Here is a 22,270-nt window from a genome sequence, read left to right as displayed (position 1 = left end):
GGTGAAAATATACTAAAATTGATAAAGGTAATGATTGTACAACTGAATTCTACATTTTAAATGAGTAAATTGTATGGTATGTGAATTATATCTCAAAATACTCATTTTTTAAGAACGGCAGAATCAAGATATTCCTAGGTCAACGAAGACTGAGAGAAATCACAGTTGAGAATCTGCCTTACAGTAAATCCTAAGGAAAATTCTTATAGATGGTAAGGAAATGACATCAGTCCCCTGAATTCATAGAAGAAATTAAGAGTGCCAGAACTGGTAAATTTCTGGTAAAAACAAAGAACTATATAAATATATATAGTTCTCTTTAATTCTCTTCTTTCTTTAAAACCAAAAATGCATAAAATAATAATTATAACATTCTGTTGTTGGGCTAACAACAAATGTGATATAATCTATATTACACAGATAACACAAACGAAGGGAAAGTAATACAGCTATACTGGAGCAAAGTTGCTTTATTTTACTGCATTTAACTCAATAATAACCTGTAGTAATTAGCATGCACATTATAATCCCTAGATCAACATTTAAAAATATAATTTAAGAAACATGGTCACAAAACATAGAAATTTAAATAGTGCACTGAAAAAAAATATATATATATATTAAAAAGGCAGCGAGGGGAGAAGAAAAAGATCTGAAACATAAGAACAGAGAGCAAAATGACAACTATAAACCCAACCTTATCCATAATTAATTAAATGTATCAAAAGCAGAGAGTGCCAGTGCAATCAAGCAAGAAAAGGAAATAAAAGCATTCATACTGGAAAAGAAGTTAAATTATTTCTGTAAGCAGATGACATAATCCCAAATGCAGAAAATCCTAAGGAATTCACAAACTTTTAGAATCAATATATGAGTTCAGTAAGGTCAAAGGATACAAGATCAGCATACAAAAATATCTGCATCTCTATATACTAAACAATAAAAAAACCCAAAATGAAATTATCTCCAGTGGCACCTGAAAGAATGAAATATTAATAACTTAACAATAAAATTACAAGATCTGTACACTGAAAACTACAAAGCATTAGTCAGGGAAATTGAAAATCTAAATAAATGGAAAGATATTCTGTGGCGATGGATTGGAAGATGTATTGTTAAGATGACAGTACTATTACAGTCTATAACCTACCGTTTCAATAAAATAGCTATAAAAATTTCAGGGTTTTTTTTTTATTTTTATTATTTTTTTTTTTTCAGGGTTTTTTTTGTGGAAGCTGATAAGCTAATCCCAAAATTCACATGGAAATGCAAAGGACCTAAATAGCCAAAAGAATTTTTTAAAAGAACAAAGTTGAAAACTTACATGTTTGATTTTGAAAGCAGATATGAGGTTGCTTGGGGCTTGGGGTGGGAACAGGGACACACTGCAAATGGGCATAAGGATCTTTTAACAATGATGGAAATGGTCTAAAATGCATTATGATGATAGTTGCACAATTTTATAAACTTACTAAAAGTCACTGAATTGCACATGAAATGGGTAAATTTTATGGCATTTAATTATACCTCAAAAAAGCTGTTTAAAAAAATACACAAATGTTCAGAGAATCTTTATTCATTTTAGCCAAAAACTGGAAATATTTCAGATGTCCTTCAACAATAAAATGGCTGAGGGGAAGTAAAGAACTTAAAAGAAAGAAAGAAAAAAAAAACCTTCAACAGTAATGTATAAAACTAACTAGATGAAGGAGAGACTAGGGTCAGTGAGACCAATTACTAGCTAACTGAAGAAGTCTACATAAAGGTTTAGAGGTCCTAAATTAAATAGGAATGAAGAAGGATAGTTGTAAAAGGGCAGAAATCACTGGCAAGGACTAATAACAAACAACAAAAACAGTTAACATTTATTGAGCACTTCCTGTGTAACAAGCATTGTATTAGATACAACACGTTAGTCAATTCACTGTCACAAGTCTATCAAGTACCACTGTCCTCTATTACACTGAGGTTGGAAAAATTATATAAGATTTATCCAAAGTTACAGACATGGAAAACTGAATAGCTACTGTATTTGTGTGTTTTGCTACCAGGAGTCAGGGGGAAAAAATAACAAATGACTGTAAAGTCTTGGATCCCCCACCCCATGATTATTTCTCAAGTTAATTGTGTGATCTTAGTAATTTTGTTATCTTAGGGAATGAAAAACAATCTCACCCCCAGGATCTGGCTTCCATACTGCTTTTTATTTTATGGATAATTATTAATATTAAAGATATTAAATCATGGGAATTCCCTGGCACCTTAATCCAGTGGTTAGGACATCTAACTACTTCACTGCAGAGGGCCAGGTTCAACCCCTGGAAGGGGAACTAAGATCTGGCAAGCTTCTAGGTATGCCCAAAATTAAATAAATAAAACTTACAATTAGAGAAGTTTTTAAAAAAGTAAATAAAAGTACTAAATCAGGAGTTTTTTTCACAATTTCCAAATAGTCGACAAAATCTTTAGCATAATTATTATATACCTTTCTTCCATATGGTTTTTCTACCATGTTGCTGTCACTGTCAGAATTTTCACTCTGAACTGGTTTTGTGAACCCAGATTTGGGCATCTTATAGCTGTTCAGCTAGCTTCTTCTTTTGTCAGTCTTCTCATCCTGGATCTGTAAAGAATGGATATATAAGGGTTATTTGTATACGTATGCAATAAAACCTACTTAAAGTTTATGCACCACAATTAGTGCAATTTGATCTCCTCTATGTCTCTATAAGGTCATTTCTTAGGTAGGTTATCTTAGCCTAAAGTAAGCTTTCATTTAACGATCTAAGTTTTTAATTAAAGATCTCCTATTCAAGTCTGTTCAGATTGCCACTGAAAAGAAGAGAACTAGTATTATACCACGTTCTTTCTTCTCTAGACTAGTATCTAACCTTAGCTTTTGGGGTAACCAGCCATGTCAAAGTGGAAGTTAAGTGTCTGTCACCCTGCCCAGCATGGCTCCCAGCAGCTGGAGCTCCTAACAGATTCTCTGGTAGTTCTGCATTGGTCTGGAAATTATTTCTAATTATTTCTAGGTATGACGAGTAATTTTACAACATCTAATGCGATTTTAAATTAAATAAAGACATCACTACTTAAAATCCCCAGAGCGGTTTCTTTTCATTCACTGAACTCCCAGACACCCTCAGGTATTTAGTCACTCTGCAGCCTATACACTGATTTAATCCTTATCATACTGAATTGTCACTTTACGCATTTCTTTCCAGCTTGTTCAGTCTTCTGCCTCCTGCTCCACAAACTGATTTAACAGATCAAAGAGCATCTTGGAAGCTTTTGCTTGAGAGATCCAGAAAAAATTCCAAAACATGGGTTTTACAATACAAAAAGGGTAGCCATGAGGCTAGACCTGTGTTGCTGTCTGTTAGCCACATATAGTTGTTGAAAGTTAAATTAATTAAAAATTGCTCCCACACTACACAGTACATCTGTATTGTTGGCACCGTTATCTGTTCTATGACCATAGAAAGCTCTCCTGCACAGCCTTCGGCTACACTGAGGCTGCTGGCCAACAGGAGCAAGACTTGGGGCACGGCAACAAGCATAACGACAGACAACCCTAATTTTAACTACTTCATGCTATAAATTTCCTATAAGGGGGTATTGATCTTAGTAAGATACATTCTAGAATCTATACGAATTATTAAAATCCAGACATTCTGAATAGAAAATTAGTAAAAATCTATATTCTTCAAATTGGTGCTTTGAAATCTGTGGTTTCGATAGAAACATAACCAAAATATCCTTAACTGAACTGAGTTAATTGGTAAATTATCAAAGCTAGCTTAAATTAATCTGAATGTAGCCAAATTAGAGTATACTGCAACACATTAAATTTCCAGAGTTCAAATCTTTCATTTTATAGAGCAGGAAACAAACTTGAAGAAATGAAGGGAAAATACTGACACTACACCTAAGAGGCAAAATTCCCTTGGGGTCATTTAACTGTTTCTACCGTTACTATATAAACAGACTCATTTAAACATAGCACTGTCCTCAAAGCCAGCTCTATGCAAAGCTTACAGGGTTAGAGTTACAAGTCATATCTAAACAGAAAAATTCTGACTCAAAAGCGAAAGTGAGCTTCATAGTATCAACATGCATTAACCTAGGCGAGACTATGAAGATAAAGCAGTATCTCTTTTCTAGATCAAGTGAAACAAGTCACTGGTGAATAAAAAAATGTCATGAATATTTTTTAAAATTAAAATTAAACATGGCAATAATACTATATTAATAGACAATTAGAAAAAGCTATTATTATTTAATAACTGTATTTGGAAAATCTCAGCACCAAGAAAACTGACAATTGAATTTTTAAAATATTACTTTAGTCAATCAAGTATTTGATATATAATTAGGTTCTGGGCCTAAGATACATACTGTAATCATTACAACGATCAATGCACAAAGAGGTGATCAAAATCACACTGGGTAAGTAAAACTTGAATGTTCAAAAATGTCCAAATAACCCAACAGAAGGCAGAAACAGAAATACTGAGGAATGAAAAACAGAAGGAACACACAAAACAGACATAAAATGACAGACCTAATCGAAACACAGCAATAATTATATAAAATACAAATACTAAAAACACCAATTAAAAGACACAGATCGTCAGAGAAGAGGGCAACAAGGATCAACCTATATATTACTAACAAATTCACCTCAAATATAATGGTTTGAGTACATTAAAAGTAAAAGAATGAAAAAAGATATGCCATGCAAACACTCTCAAAGGAAAGCTGGAGTAACTATATTAATATCAGACAAAACAGATCTCAAAGCGAAGAGGAACATTACATATTACATACCAATAAAAGGACCAGTTCACTGAACATATATCTAGCTAGCAACAGAGCTTCGAAGTACAGGAAATAAAAACCGACAAAACTGAGAGAAGAAATAACCGAATTGATAGTTATAGTTAGAGGCTCAACTACTCTCTAAGTAAGACAGAATATCAGCAAAGATATAAAAGGACTGAAAAAATGCCATCAATGTGAACTGACTGGATTTAATAGACATTTATAGAAAAATCTTCAAGAAAATTTTATAGAAAAATTTCTGCAAGAAAATTAGATACCAAGGGAACTTTTCATGCAAAGATGGGCACAATAAAGGACAGAAATGGTATGGACCTAACAGAAGCAGAAGATATTAAGAAGAGGTGGCAAGAATACACAGAAGAACTATACAAAAAAGATCTTCACGACCCAGATAATCATGATGATGTGATCACCAACCTAGAGCCAGACATCCTGGAATGCAAAGTCAAGTGGGCCTTAGGAAGCATCACTATGAACAAAACTAGTGGAGGTGATGGAATTCCAGTTGAGCTATTTCAAATCCTCAAAGATGATGCTGTGAAAGTGCTGCACTCGATATGCCAGCAAATTTGGATAACTCAGCAGTGGCCACAGGACTAGAAAAGGTCAGTTTTCATTCCAATCCCAAAGAAAGGCAATGCCAAAGAATGTTCAAACTACTGAACAACTGCACTCATCTCACACGCTAGCAAAGTAATGCTCAAAATTCTCCAAGCCAGGCTTCAACAACACGTGAAACTGTGAACTTCCAGATGTTCAAGCTGGATTTAGAAAAGGCAAAGGAACCAGAGATCAAATTGCTAACATCCGCTGGATCATTGAAAAAGCAAGAGAGTTCCAGAGGAACATCTACTTCTGCTTTATTGACTACGCCAAAGCCTTTGTGTGGATCACAACAAACTGTGGAAAATTCTTAAAGAGATGGGAATACCAGACCACCTGACCTGCCTCCTGAGAAATCCGTGGGCAGGTCAAGAAGCAACATTTAGAACTGGACATGGAAAAACAGACTGGTTCCAAATTGGGAAAGGCGTATGTCAAGGCTGTATATTGTCACTCTGTTTACGTAACTTATATCCAGAGTACATCATGAGAAATGCTGAGCTGGATGAAGCACAAGCTGGAATCAAGATTGCTGGGAGAAATATCAATAACCTCAGATATGCAGATGGCACCACTCTTATGGTAGAAAGTGAAGAAGAACTAAAGAGCCTCTTGATGAAAATGAAAGAGGATAGTGGAAAAGCTGGCTTAAAACTCAACATTCAGAAAACTAAGATCATGGCATCTGCTCCCATCACTTCATGGCAAATAGATGGGGAAACAATGGAATCAGTGACAGACTTTATCTTTTTGGGCTCCAAAATCACTGCAGATGGTGACTGCAACCATGAAATTAAAAGATGCTCCTTGGAAGGAAAGTTATGACCAACCTAGACAGCATACTAAAAAGCAGAGACATTACCTTGCCAACAAAGGTCTGTCTAGTCAAAGCTATGGTTTTTTCAGTAGTCATGTACAGACGTGACAGTTGGACTATAAAGCAAGCTGAGCACTGAAGAATTGATGCTTTTTAACTGTGGTGTTGAAGAAGACTCTTGAGAGTCCCTTGGACAGCAAGGAAATCCAACCAGTCCATCCTAAAGGAAATCAGTCCTGAATATTCACTGGAAGGACTGATGCTGAAGCTGAAACTCCAATACTGGCCACCTAATGTGAAGAACTGACTTATTGGAAAAGACCCTGACGCTGGGAAAGATTGAAGGCAGGAGGAGAAGGGGACGACAGAGGATGAGATGGTTGGATGGCATCACCAACTCAATGGACATGAGTTTGAGTAAGCTCTGGGAGTTGGTGATGGACAGGGAGGCCTGGCGTGCTGCAGTCCATGGGGTCGCAAAGAGTCAGACACGACAGAGCAACTGAAGTGAACTGAACTGATCTGAAATAAAAGAGAGAAAACCTGTATCATTAAAATAATCAATGAAAGGGGGAGCATTACTACAGATACTAAAAGTACCAATAGGTAAAGGACAATAGGGGAACATCACAAACTTTATACTAATGAATTCAAATTAAATGAAATAGACAAATTCCTTGAAAGGCACGCATAACCAAAGATCAATGAACAAGAAAATCTCAACAGGTCAATACTTATTAAACGACTCAATTTCATATTTAGAAAAAAAGACTCCTAGCATCAATGGTGAATTCTACAAAACAAAATTCTACAAAAACTCTCCTGAAAAGTAAAGAGAATATATTTTATGAGGTCATCAACACTCTGATAGCAAAATCAGTCTTTTACAAGAAAATTCCAGAGCAATATACTTTATAATCATATAACAAAACTGTCAACCAAATATTAGTAAACTTGTAAAAATTAGAAAATTAGTAAAAAAAAAAAAAATCCAACTATATTATAAAAGATAATACATCATGACTAAGTGGGATTTACACGAGGAATTTGAGGTCAGCTTAATGTTTGGCAATCAATCTATGTAATTCACTGTATTAACAGACTAAGAGAAATAACCATTTCAACAGATGCAGAAGAAGCATCCATCCATCTATATATAACATCTAGCAGAAAACACAGAATATTTTAGTGCTCTTGGGTTAGCCAAGATTTCTTGCCTATGAAAAAGCAGGCCATGAAAAGCAGAAATTTATTACAAAAGAAAATATATGGATTAAGTGGGACTTCACAGAGGAAACTCTTGCTCTTTAAATGACACTGTTAAGCAAATGAAGAGCAAGACATACAGGGAGAAACTACTTGCAAACTATGTCTTTATAAAAGACTTATATCCAGAATATATAAATAACTAACACATCAATTAGGATAATTCAACCTTAAAAGAACAAAAGATTTAAACAGTCCATCAAAGAATATACAGAAAAAGATATTCAACCTCATTAGTCATCAGGAACATAATAATGAGATATCACTATACATCCATGAGAATGGCTAATATTAAACAGTAAGGAATACCAAGTGTTGGTGAAGATGTAGGGGAACCAGAACTCATATATATACACTCAAGGGTTAGATGGAAAGGCAAACTAGTACAGTGCTTTACAAGTAAAAATAGTTGGTGGTATCTAACCAAGGCTAAGGAGAGTTATTCTTTACTTCCATCCTTTGTATGATAGTTTTGGTAACTATTACAACACTGCTTGTTGTTCAACCTCCTTGCCCTAAGACTGCACAGAGGCTGCAATACCTGTTAAGGGCCAGCTGTCTGCAAGCTCTATGACAGACTTCCTTTGCCCTCTAACAGCTAAAGGAAACAGTTAAAAAGTTTCGATTCTCCCTTTTCAAAGGTGTTTCTTCCTTTACAAGAAATACATTCTTGCTTCTTATAGACCAAGGAGACTATGTATTCATCTGATAGCAACTTAATTCTGGGGCTGACAATCCATAAATGTATGCTATTATAGTCAAGAGTTTTTCTACTCTAGTCACAGTAGTAAAAAATATTTTCTTCTAAAAGTGACTCAGCATTCTCTAAGGTTTTTTTTAAAATGATGTTCCTGTTTGTGATCATTGACGGGATATTAAAAAAAATTATCTTTAATAGTATTGCTATCTGAATAACTTTGTTTCTAATAAACTATTCCAGTTGCTATTCAGAAGTACCAAGTTTAGCAAATATAGGTACATCAAAAACTTGAGTATAAACTAAATACCATTTGGATGAAGAAACTGCATATATGCCATTTATTCTTTTAATTTAAGCACTTTAAGAATAAAGGTTTTTTTTTTTTTTTTAAACTGAGTCAAAATTACACCAAAAACTTACTAAATTTCTTACAGTGGTGAGTAATGGATGGTTGAATATTTCTGGTTGGTTAATATCATTGTCTTAAACTATCTATATATTCAGTGCCACTTTTCACTGTTCCCCCCTTCCTACATGCATGATAGGAAAACACACTTAGAAATTTCACAGCTCTCTACATGGTCACAGAATCTGTACTTAGTACCAGTTACATCATTTGATTACTAGTCAAAAAAAGTGAATCCATTAACAACTTAAATTTATCAAGCAAATAAACAATAGCGGCCCCAGAAGTCCTTGATGATAAGTCCTACACATTTAGTGGGTCTGAAATAGACTCAGGAATTTGTCCTTTCAATAAATATCCCAGTGGTTCTTATCATCAGGGAAGTTTGAAAAACAAATTAAATGACGGATCATTTTTAATCATATAAAAGATCTAAGAATTCACTTAGAAAAATTAAAAATAGGGGATTTCTCTACCATACTAAACACAGTATGCGTGTATGTGGGTGTGTGGGTTACCATCTAATTTAAAAATAACCACATTAGGCAGCCTGATAGTCTTTCAAAACAAAACAAAACATTTTACTATCATTTCCTTTTTTCACAGGATGATAACTCTTTGGAAGAATATTTTAACTTACAATGAAATGGATTCTGAAGAGCACTCAAACACTAGTATCATATTTAGTTTGTTCCTCTACAGGTTGTTAGTTATGCCATAAAGACTCCATAGCTTTCTCCTCCTAGGTTTATCTGTTTCTATTTTTTACGGGAAGATATTAGAGCAACCATTAGTTTGTCACTGCTTATTAATTTTAACATTTAATACTGGCTTCCCTGGAAGTCGATTTTTTCTTCTGTCTAGACAGAAAAATTGTTTTAGTTATTGCTTTTTTGTATTTTTAAGTTTGAAATAGTCTCAACAGAAGCCTATAAACCACAGTTAACATTTCTTTCTTTTGGATTACAGGTAGAAAATGATTTAAGTTCTATCCAATTCTTTCAGTTTAGTTCAGTCACTCAGTCATGTCCAACTCTTTGCGACCCCATGGACTGCAGCACGCCAGGCCTCCCTGTCCATCAACATCTCCCAGAGCTTGCTCAAATTCATGTCCATCAAGCTGGTGATGCCATCCAACCATCTCATCCTCTGTCGTCCCCTTCCCCTCTTGCCTTCAGTCTTCCCAGCATCAGGGTCTTTTCCAATGAGTCAGTTCTTCACATCAGGTGGCCAAGGCAGTGGAGCTTCAGCATCAGTCCTTCCAATGAATATTCAGGGTTAATTTCCTTTAGGATGGACTGGTTCCATCTCCTTGCAGTCCAGGGGATTCTCTAGAGTCTTCTCCAATAACACAGTTCAAAAGCATCAATTCTTCGGTACTCAGCTTTCTTTATGGTCCAACTCTTAACATCCATTCATGACTACTGGAAAAACCATCGCTTTGACTAGACGGACCTTTGTTGGCAAAGTAATGTCTCTGCTTTTAAATATGCAGTCTAGGTTGGTCATAGCTTTTCTTCCAAGGAGCAAGCATCTTTTAATTTCATGGCTGCAGTCACCATCTGCAGTGATTTTGGAGCCCAAAAAGATGAAGTCTGTCACTGATTCCATTGTTTCCCCGTCTATTTGCCATGAAGTGATGGGACCAGATGCCATGATCTTAGTGTTTTGAATGTTGAGTTTTAAGCCAGCTTTTTCACTCTCCTCTTTCACTTTCATCAAGAGGTTCTTCAGTTCCTCTTCGCTTTCTGACATAAGGGTGGTGTCATCTGCATAGCTGAAGTTATTGATATTTCTCCCAGCAACCTTGATTCCAGCTTGTGCTTTACATTTAAATGTATTTATAACAGTATTTTCAAACAGTATTTTCTAAACTGAGTTTTCAAAGCCTTCTTCATTGAGATCTCTAGAAACTGCTTTTGAGAGGGCAGGGGTAAAATCACAACTGAAGAAAGCTACATATCTCAAATCTCTTGACCTGTGTAAGGTGGTGAAAAAGATCTCCTCGTCAATCTATCTTATCAAATTCCTTTTAGTAGGAAAAATCATTCCACAAATTCTCTTGAATTATACACACATTTGCTTTAGCAAAAGGAGTCTTATCAAGTCATTTCTGAGACCCAATGCACACTTGATGCCTGAGGGACACAATGCACGGATGCCCCCCAAAAGTCCAGTTTATTGGAAATCTGCCAAATATTATTGTTGATATAAATGCATATCACTACTCACAAAGTTTAACCAAATAGGTGTAACAAACAAGAACAGCAGAATCAAATACAACTAACTCAAGAACAGTGGTACACACAGATAAGCATCCTTTTTGAAAGCAAGGTAACTGCAATGATGTTAAGTCTTGCGTGCAGGTCAGACAGAACAACAACTACCCTGGCTCTTCAATAAACATTTCTAAGTTTCTTTTTATTTATGAACTGCCTATTATACTAAAGCTTAAAGCTAACTATTTGGGGAGAAGTTTATCTTTTTAGCAGGGAGTACAAAATTGCCAACAGGAAGAGTCCAAACTTTGTTGAGAAGATACTCTGAAAAGCTACTCCAAATAAACTTTGGCACCATGTCTGTGGGGGAAAAACCGATCTAACGTGTCAACAGGAGGGCAAGTTAAAAGACAAAGGAGAGAGAGAAGATGCTAGTGGGCTATAGGCAAGATAAGAATGAGAGGAAAAACACCTTTGGTTGGCAGTACAGATGGAGAATTTTGGAGAACAGAAATGGATAACAGAATCTGTGAAGCTGTATGCTACGGCAAAAATCGACAGAAGTGTCCCTTTAAGAACTAAAGAAAAGTCTGTACTTTGAGACACTTCCTAGTCTTTCAGCTTTAGTGAGCACTGGACCCTCAGAACCAGTGCTTTAAACATCATTTTATTCTTTTGTCTTTAAGTCACTCTTTCAACTGTAAGTCTGACTTAAAAATTCTTCATTGGGGAATCACAAACCACTAGGCTTTTGTCTTTAGCTTCCATCTAAAAAAGCCAGAAGAGATCTAACTCAAAGTGTGCCAGCTAGTCTTCCCAACCAAGTTATCAGATATACTTGGCTTTAGCGTAGCTCCAGAGTTACTCAGCAATGAGTACTTTTTGAAGAATGCATTTTTACCAACATAGTGGGGGCAGGAACAGAGAATTTTCCTACGATTGGACTAAGGTAAGTAGAAGTTTAAAAAAGGTCAAAAACAAAGCAAAACAAAACCCCCAAGAGAAAACAAGCAGAACAAAGTTACTGACATCAAGACATAGTAATGGAAAAAAATACAGGCTATACAGATTAAAACAACTGAAATATAAACACAAATGCAACAAAGTGACAGTTTAAAATAATGCTTTCCCTCATTTCAACCCTAGGCTGATATTAATTTAAGGATGATCATACTGTGCTGGCAGTATTTTTAGGTTTGATGAGGTGCTCCCTGATTGACATTACTACTTTTATGACATTTCCATTTACTCAAAATATGCTGTTCTTTTAGGCTGATGCCACCTGGTAATTCAAAAGCAAAGCAGAATACTTTTCTTATCAGGAGCAAAGCAGAATACTTTTTTAAAGATACAGACTCTAGCTTCATCTTTAGAGCCACTGAAACGATACGGGGGGTGGGGGTGGGGGGACGACAAACACCACTTTTTGAAAAGCTCCTTTGTCGCTGCCAGGGGAAGAGGGAAAACAGGGACTGGCTGTTCGATGGATACAGGGTTTCTTTCTGGATGATGAAAATGTTCTGGAATTAGTGGTGACTGTTGTAAAATACTATAAATATACTTAAAACCATTAAATTGTACAATTATATTATAGGGATTTTATTTCAATAAAAAAATCTCCCTGGAAGTACATGTTAACAATTCTGAAATCACTACACATGTTCTCTGGAAACAAACATTTGAGAAAATCAACAGTGGATGGTAGGAGATGGTATTCTCACCACAGGAGCAGGACGCTCCAGACAGGGAGGTCAGGAGAAGGATGGAATGTGGCAGAGGATTACTGTCTGAGACATCAATATGAATTCATGTCTAGTTTGATATAAGATGGTATAGAAAAACCTGAAGGATCTTTTTTGGCCAACCCAATGGCTACAGACCATTCCCATGGAAAAGAAATGCAAAAAAGCAAAATGGCTGTCTGAGGAGGCCTTACAAATAGCTGGGAAAAGAAGAGAAGCAAAAAGCAAAGGAGAAAAGGAAAGATATTCCCATCTCAATGCAGAGTTCCAAAGAATAGCAAGGAGAGATAAGAAAGCATTCCTCAGTGATCAATGCAAAGAAATGCAGGAAAACAACAGATTGGGAAAGATTAGAGATCTCTTCAAGAAAATTAAAGATACCAAGGGAACATTTCATGCAAAGAAGGGCTCGATAAAGGACAGAAATGGTATGGACCTAACAGAAGCAGAAGATATTAAGTAGAGATGGCAAGAATACACAGAAGAACTACACAAAAAAGATCTTCACGACCCAGATAATCACAATGGTGTGATCACTCACCTAGAGCCAGACATCCTGGAATGTGAAGTCAAGTGGGCCTTAGAAAGCATCACTACCAACAAAGCTAGAGGAGGTGATGGAATTCCAGTTGAGCTATTTCAAATCCTCAAAGATGATGCTGTGAAAGTGCTGCACTCGATATGCCAGCAAGTCTGGAAAACTCAGCAGTGGCCACAGGACTGGAAAAGGTCAGTTTTCATTCCAATCCCAAAGGCAATGTCAAAGAATGCTCAAACTACAGCACAATTGCACTCATCTCACACGCTAGTAAAGTGATGCTCAAAATTCTCCAAGCCAGGCTTCAGTAATATGTGAACCGTGACCTTCCAGATGTTCAAGCTGGTTTTAGAAAAGGCAAAGGAACCAGAGATCAAATTGCCAACATCCGCTGGATCATCGAAAAAGCAAAAGAGTTCCAGAAAAACATCTATTTCTGCTTTATTGACTATGCCAAAGCCTTTGACTGTGTGGATCACAACAAACTGTGGAAAATTCTGAAAGAGATGGGAATACCAGACCATCTGACCTGTCTCTTGAGAATCCTGTATGCAGGTCAGGAAGCAACAGTTAGAACTGGACATGGAACAACAGACTGGTTCCAGATAGGAAAAGGAGTACGTCAAGGCTGTATATTGTCACCCTGCTTATTTAACTTATACGCAGAGTACATCATGAGAAATGCTGGGCTGGAAGAAGCACAAGCTGGAATCAAGATTGCTGGGAGAAATATCAATAACCTCAGATATGCAGATGATACCACATTTATGGCAGAAAGTGAAGAAGAACTAAAGAGCCTCTTGATGAAAGTGAAAGAGGAGAGTGAAAAAGTTGGCTTAAAGCTCAACATTCAGAAAACTAAGATCATGGCATCTGGTCCCATCACTTCATGGGAAATAGATGGGGAAACAGTGGAAACAGTGTCAGACTTTATTTTTTTGGGTTCCAAAATCACTGCTGATGGTGATTGCAGCCATGAAATTAAAAGACGCTTACTCCTTGGAAGGAAGGTTATGGCCAACCTAGATAGCATATTTAAAAGCAGAGACATTACTTTGCCAACAAAGGTCCGTCTAGTCAAGGCTATGGTTTTTCCAGTGGTCATGTATGGATGTGAGAGTTGGACGATGAAGAAAGCCGAGCGCCGAAGAATTGATGCTTTTGAACTGTGGTGTTGGAGAAGACTCTTGAGAGTCCCTTGGACTGCAAGGAGGTCCAACCAGTCCATCCTAAAGGAGATCAGTCCTGGGTGTTCATTGGAAGGACTGATGTTGAAGCTGAAACTCCAATACTTTGGCCACCTCATGCGAAGCGTTGACTCATTGGAAAAGACCCTAATGCTGGGAAGGATTGGGGGCAGGAGGAGAAGGGGATGACAGAGGATGAGATGGTTGGATGGCATCACTGACTCGATGGACATGGGTTTGGGTAAACTCCGAGAGTTGGTGATGGACAGGGAGGCCTCGCGTGCTGCGATTCATGGGGTCACAAAGAGTTGGACACGACTGAGCGACTGAACTGAATGGCTACAGACAGTTACATACAGAAGTATTTATAGATATACATATACAGAATTAGTACACATACATATATTTCTTCCTGTCAGCTAAGTGAGCCCAGAAGCAACAACACCTCACTAACAAGCAGCACACCTAAGATCTTGGTTACTATTACTTTTCTCCAATGAAAAGAGTCTGGGCTCCTTAGAGAAATGGCTGATCCTAAGACTGAGGCAGGACACAGACAAAGGAAGTCTGGAGACTCTCATACTGCCAGAGTAAGGAGGTGCTCAAAAAATATGTAAACATATAAAGTTAACAGTGGGAATATGTCAAAGGGATATAGGTATCAACCAAAGGAGGTCCCCGTTGGCAAACTCACGATAATCTGAGCAACAGTGTAAGTAAAACAGCACTGGGTTATAATCCAAGGTATAAAAATCACAAATAAATGATTAAGACAAAGAACAGGAGAGAACAATTTTTCCATAAAGAATTTCACGTAGTTCATGGGGATTTTCTGCTCTCAGGGTGGTAGGACATAATGTCCTACTCTGTTAAGTATGGGCACGCAGTAACTTCCTTCCACAGGACACAACATGGAAAGAGGGGAGGAAAGAGTAAGTGGAAAAACCCTACAAATTCTAACTCAGCAAGGTGATCAAAGTTAGCATCAGTAGTGATAAATCATGTTGACAGTATGTACCTTTTTGATAACATGTGGTTAAAAGGGCATTTTACCTCTGTAATCTTCCTTCTCAAAATGCATAACTCCACGCTTTTCATAGAAAAAATAAAAGGTGAATTTCAACACTGGGACATCTTACAAAAATATCTGACCAGTACTCTACTCTCAAGGTAATCAAAAACAAGGACAATCTGAGAAACTATCACAGCCATGAGCACTTAAGGAGACATGATGACTAAATGTAATCGGGTATCATGAACAGAATCCTGGAACAGAGAACGAAATTAGGTAAAAACTATCGAGACTGGAATACAGGATGGATTGTAGTTAATAAGAATGTATAGAGGATGGATTGTAGTTAATAAGAATGTATCAACTATATAAATATATACAGAGGACATTGATCACAGAGGACACTGGGGTGAGGTACAAAGGAACTCTGTTCTATCTCTGCAATTTTTCTGTGTATCTAAAACTATTCTAAAGCAAACAGGTTATTTTACAAAGAAGTTCCTCAGGTAGTTTTAATGGTTTGGGAACTGTTAAAGCAACATTTGCCTTGATCCTTTTCACAGAAAGCACCTGCATACCTACCCCCCAGTCACTCCACTCCATACTGACTTTTCTTCACTGATAGCCTTTATCTCTGCCTCAAAATCCTGCCCATCTTGGTTTTCTTGTCTCTCTCCAATCTCTATCCCATGCTCCAATCCCTCAGGTTATCTGACTTCTTAATATTAAAAACCTTTTCATTCCACTTTAGCCACTTATTTTTCCTCTTTTGAATTTTGCTAGGGTTCCATTGCCATTTCTACTTCAGCAATCATCACTTTCCTATGATTTCTAAATGAAAAACCATGCTTTTTTTTTGAATACACATACACACACAAATGAACTGTGGTTAAATATACTTAATATAGAATTTACCACTTTTAATCATTCTTTAACATATAATTGACATGAAACATATTCGTTTCAGGTGTACAACATAATAATTTTATTTGTATATATTGCAAAACAATCACAGTAAGTCAGTAACACCCATCACCATGCATAGTTGAAAAATTTTTATGAGATTTAGTCTCTTAGCAACATGCAAATATGCCATACAGTGTTGTTAACTACAGTCACCATACATTCCCTTTTTCCCGTAACTTTTTTTTTAATCTTTTGACCTCTTTCATTCATTTCTGCCCTTGCCTCCTTCCAGCAACCACCAAACTGTTCTTTGTATCTATGAACTTTTTTTTTAAAGGTCCTCTCTCTAAGAGGAGCGACCCTATGGTGTTTGTCTTCCTGTCTGACTTATTTCACTTAGCATAATATCCTCAAAGTCACCCATGTTATCACAAATGGCAAGACTTCATTCTTTTTTATGGCTGAATAATTTACCATTGTATATTTAATCACATTTTTTTAATCCATTCATCCATAGATGGGCACTGCGGTTGTTTTCACATTTTGGCTATTGTAAATAACATATTTGCAAGTTAGTGTTTTCATTTTCTTCAGATAAATACCCAGAAGTAGAATTGCTGAATCATAAGGAATTCTATTTTTAATATTTTGAGGAAACTCCATACAGTTTCCCACAGTGGTTATATCAATTTACATTCCTACTAATAGTGCTAAAGGGTTCCCTTTTCTCCATATCCTTGCCAACACTTATTTTTTTTAAGTGTGTAGGTCTGTGGCATTAAATCCATCCACACTACTGTGCAACAACTATCAGCATCCAACTTCAGAACCTTTTCATCTACCCCAACTGAAACTCTATCCATTAAACAATAATTCCCCACTCCTCCTGGTCCCTGGCAGCCACCATGTCATTTTCTGTCTCTATGAAGTTGACTACTCTAAGTACCTCATAAAAATGGAATGATGTAACATTTATCCTTTCCTGACTGGCTTATTTCACTTAGCCATGTCTTCAAGGTTTACCCATGTTGTAACATGTGTCCTTCCTTTTACAAGCAGAATAACATTCCATTTATTGCATGTAAAAACCACATTTTGTTTATCCACCGACAGAGACTATGCTAAGAATATGAGTGTACAATGGACTATACAATCAAACATACATTTTATGTCTCTATTTTCTTTATGAATCCTTTCTTCTCTTTTAGGCTCAAACTATCTCTATTTCAAGATGTGAAAATATATTTTCTTTTATTCCCTGTAATTTCTTTTCACATTTAACTCTTCCCATCTATCTGTAATGCCAGTCTTTAATAACAATCTTATTCCTTTACATGGGGTTTCCTAGGTGGCTCAGTGGTAAAGAATCCACCTGCAATACAGGAGACACGGGTTCAATCCCTGGATCAGGAAGATCCCCTGGAGAAGGAAATGGCAACCCACTCCAGTATTTTTGCCTGGGAAATCCCATGGACAGAAGAGCCTGGCAGGCTACAGTCCATGGGATCGCAAAGAGCCGGATACGACTTAGCAACTGACCAGGTATGCAAATAATGTTAAACTAGAAATGCAAATATCATTAATAGGAATCAGATGACAAGTGAAAACATTTGCAACACACATGAAAAAGAACTAGTAATCAAAGAGCTGTAACAAATCAATTAAAAAAAATCAGAAGACGACTTGAGGCAGTTCAAAGAACAAGAAATACAAACACAGAGTAAATACAGAGAAATATTCAGATTCATTCATTATTTTAAAACTAGAAAATAACAGATGACTTTTCATTTAAAAGACTGACAGAACGAAGGCTGTGTTGGCAAGGATTAAGGAAAATCAGAATATTCATACACTACTGATGGTGAAGAAATTGGGATTACCTCTTTGGAGAGGAATTTGGCAAAACTATTAAAATACAGATGCACAGCCTTTTGTCTTAATAACCCAATTTTAGTATTTATCCTACAGGTGTACTATACAAATATGCAAAGATAATATACAAAGGCATCCACTAAAATGTTACTTGTATCCAAAACACCGGTGAAATAGTCTTCTCATTTTATAAAATCTGGCTAAACAAAGTACAATATATTTTTATGCTAAAAGTTATGCAAAATTCCTATTTCCCTGACCGCTCCTCTTCTGCAGAAACTTGAAGTGTCAGGAGTAACTGAGGACCTGATCCTAGATCCCTTTTTAATCCCTAACACACTCCCTAAACAACCTGATCCACAGAAGAGCTATTCCCTTCCAAGTCTGTATCTCTAGTCGTCCTCTAAAACTCCGAATCTGTCTACCCAACTGCCTACCTGTCATCTTCACATGGGTGTTTAACACACATTATCAAACCAAAAAATTACTACAGAGAATTCTTAATTTTCTCTGCCAAACTTTCTCCACACTCCCCACCCTTCTTCTCCATTTCAATAAATGCACCACCATCCATCCACTCATCACTTAAGCCAAAAACTCAAGACATATTGACTCCATCTTTAAAGCACATTTCAAATTAAATCCATGTCTTTCCGTATCAATTGCTAACCAACCCAAGCCACCATCACCACTTAGGCTAGGGAAAAACTAGACAAATTATCTCCCTGTTTCTATTCTTACCCTACCCCTCCCTTCTCTCTCTCTCACACACATATTCCTTCTACAAGCAGTCATCAGTGGTCAGACCTCTTAAAACTAAAAATCAGATGCTACCACTGACTTGCTTTTTTGTATTGGTTTCCCACCGGAAAAAAATTGCAACTCAAACTAAACCATATGGAACAGAATTAATGGGACAGACACGGGAAGAAATTTTTAACACATTTAAAATTCTCAAAGAAATAAGAGAAAATTCCAATATGCAGCAGGACTAAACAGAACCAAGAAGAAATGCAGAGTATGAAAGTACGATAATTGAAATAAAGAACTCCACAGATTAGGTAAATGGATAAGCAAAAGAATGAGTTAGCGAGCTAGAAGATCAGGTAGAGGACAGTTGCAGAAGATTATCAAGAGGGAATTTTTTTAAAGAAAAACATTAAAGTTAAGAGATGGAAAAGAGACAAGAAGCAACAGAATCCATATTAACAGAATTCCCAGGAAGAAAAAAATTGAAGACAAACTACTTGAGAAAATGACAATAATTTTCCAGAACTGAGGAAAGATCAAAGATCTTAGATGAAAATGTCTGGAATACAACCTGGCATAGAGTAGACTCCCAATAAGTAGCTAATTGTTAATGAAAGAAGGACGGAATGAATACGAATCCAAGTGCCAAACAAGACAGAAAAGGAACTATACCCAGACACTCCATAGACTGAAAAAGATAAAAAAAAATTTCAAAATCTAGAGAGGAACTGCAGGTCACATACACAGAAAAAGAAATCAAACTGACATCAGAACTTGCAAAAAGCAACAGCAGAGACGAGAAAATAATGTAGAAATATTTCAAAATGTAAAGGGAAAAGAATTTCAAACCAAAAATGTTTAACCAAACTAAGCTATCATTTAAAAGTGAGGGTTAACAAATCATATTTTCAGGCATAAAAAGGTCTTAGAATGTATATATAAAAAACCCTGTTTGAAAATTGTTTTTTTAAGTAGGCACTTAAAGAACTGAAATAAATCTATGAGAACACTATGTGATATATGGTAATTGCATGCATGTTCAGTCACTAAGTCATATCTGACTCTTTGTGATCCCAGGGACTGTAGTTCACCAGGCTCTTCTGTCCATGGGGTTTTCCAGGTAAGAATACTGAAGTGGGTAGTCATTTTCTACTCCAGATCATCTTCCCAACTCAGGGATTGAACCCATGTCTCCTGCATCAGCAGGCACATTCTGTACCAGTGAGCCACCTGGGAAGCCCTTATATGGGAATTATTTGTTAGAGAATTAGGTTATTTGTTAGGAATAACCTAACAGATCTAGTATATTATACAAAAATAAAAATGACAAATGGATGGATGCTTAAAGAATACCTCTAAAGACCTAAAATTCTACAAAACATCAACATGGCTGCTGGGACCTTGTAGGGGTAGGAGGCGTAGTGGCAGAAACGAAAGGAAACTGAGAAAGTGGGTAATGTACTTCTCGTGTTTGGAGGAAAGAAAATATACATATTTGAATATATATTTGAAAATACACATATTTAAATATATATTTTAAACTATACTTATAAGATTAAGAAACTGTGGGAAATGAACAAAAATATAATAAATAGAATGTAAATAATTTCCAACAGATATTATGAAAATTACAATAAATGAAAATGGATTAAACTCATTAATTAAAAGATAAAGAGTCTCTGAGGCTGGGTAAAACTAAGATTCAGCAATATACTTTGTAAAAGAGACCCAAAAAGGATACAAAAATGATTAACAATAAAAGGACAGGAAGAAGACGCACCAGGAGATGCAACCCAAGGTTGGCAGACTCTTCTTTCAGCCCCATTCATCAACCATTCAGACCCTTACTGATCTGGGGACAGCTCCCTGTCATTCCTGGGCCTGCGGGTTCCAGTTTTCCTTTTAGGATAGGGCTTCAATTTCTGCTTCCTAATATGCCTTTGAGTTCTTTTTCCATTTCAAGCACCTGCTGACTCTGCTTTTTTGCTTTCAAGCTCAGCTGTGTTTTTTAAATATTTTATTTTTATCTAGCTTTCTATATACATTACTGAAAAAGAAGGAAGTGTCCCCAGTCTGTCTCACAGTCCAGAAGTCCCCAGAGCATACACTTAATTTCTTCATCTACATCATGGAATGGTAACGCTCAAATAATAAGGCTATGAGAAAATGTTATCTTCACATACACAGTCTTTGATGTATATAAAATGTTCAAATGCTGCCCTCTAAATTTACCAGCAATTTTACATTCTAACTACAGAAAGTAAGATGGAACCATATGAATGGAATGGAAATTCCTAACTTATTTCCTGATCCAGCTTCCACTGGGCTACAGCTATGCTGAGGGTAAAAATGCTTCCTCCAAAACTGTTTTGAGAAAAAAAGGTTTAACTAGTAAAAGATGAAATCAACAAAATTCAAATGACCCTTAAGAGCAGGGACTACCCCTGTGGTCCAGTGGTTAACACGCCATGCTTCCACTGCAGGTGGCAGTGGTTCCATCCCTGGTTGAGAAACAAAGATGCTGCGAGGCACGGCCAAAATAAAATAAAATGGTTACTTTAAAAAATAATAATAAATAAAAGGTATGGAGCTCATCTTTTAAAAGAGTCATTCAGTTAGCAAAGTGACTATTATTTTCTCTGTGATTTGATCTTGGAGACTTTAGTCCAAGATTCTATCCTGAGATCTACCATTGACTTTTTGGTTGACCTTCATTACTTCTCAGTACTTCTGTTTCTTCTTGAAAGTAAAGTTAGGCTAGATTACATTGAAGAACTCCTGTTCTTCCAAAATCCTGATTCCAGAATAAGAGGTTTAGAACAATTTCACTCCATTCTACGTTTCTATGAATACAAAAATGATAGCTTAAACTACTAAACAATTTTGACATCCTTATTGCTGTGCTCTCCCATGCAAAAGGGCTTCTCTGGTAGGTGAGTCAATAAAGAATCTGCCTGCAATACAGGAGACCGTCTGCAGAACAGGAGACCTGGGTTCGATCCCTGAGCTAGGAAGATCCCCCGGAAAAAAGAAATGGCAATCCACTCCAGTATTCCTGCCTGGAAAATCCATTGGACAGAAGAGCCTGGCAGGCTACAGTCCATGGGATTGCAAGGGTCGGACACGACTTAGTGACTAAAACACCACCACCACCCATGCAAAAAAAGTAAACCATCAGACATAAATATTAAACATTTTCTATTTGCACAAAGACCAAAAGCTTAACTCCCAAACTAACAGAAAAGCTTTAAGATAAGTCTTAAATATGGCTATATTTCTGGAATAAGAACTGGACCTCTCTACCATCTCAACTACTTAAACAGTTAAGAGTTCCATCTCTGAAATGGGTTCATGCCTGCTTTATCATACCTTCCCAGAGTAAGCTGTGGGTGATTTTCACCACA

General features: G+C 36.5%; 1 protein-coding gene across 11 annotated transcripts in view; it reads right to left on the bottom strand.

Moving 5' to 3' along the window:
- The window catches only part of ANKRD12 (ankyrin repeat domain 12), a 96,621-nt gene that overhangs the window by 61,754 nt on the left and 12,597 nt on the right, over window positions 1-22,270 (bottom strand). For 9 of the 11 annotated variants that reach the window (XM_081561626.1, XM_081561628.1, XM_081561619.1 and 6 more), the window contains exon 2: window positions 2,486-2,623. Coding sequence is in view for 6 of the 11 variants with exons in the window: in XM_081561619.1 (XP_081417745.1) it covers window positions 2,486-2,572 (87 nt within the window). In the remaining 5 variants the exon portion in view is untranslated. Of the gene's footprint in view, window positions 1-2,485; window positions 2,624-6,313; window positions 6,791-22,270 lie in introns of all 11 variants that reach the window. The other 2 variants (XM_081561621.1, XM_081561625.1) reach the window with 1 other exon arrangement.

This window comes from Giraffa tippelskirchi, chromosome 14, assembly GCF_054371585.1.
Source record: "Giraffa tippelskirchi isolate mGirTip1 chromosome 14, T2T-mGirTip1v1.2.pri, whole genome shotgun sequence".
In the NCBI taxonomy this organism is placed as follows: Eukaryota; Metazoa; Chordata; class Mammalia; order Artiodactyla; family Giraffidae; genus Giraffa; species Giraffa tippelskirchi.
This window is presented reverse-complemented; position numbering and strand designations above follow the sequence as displayed.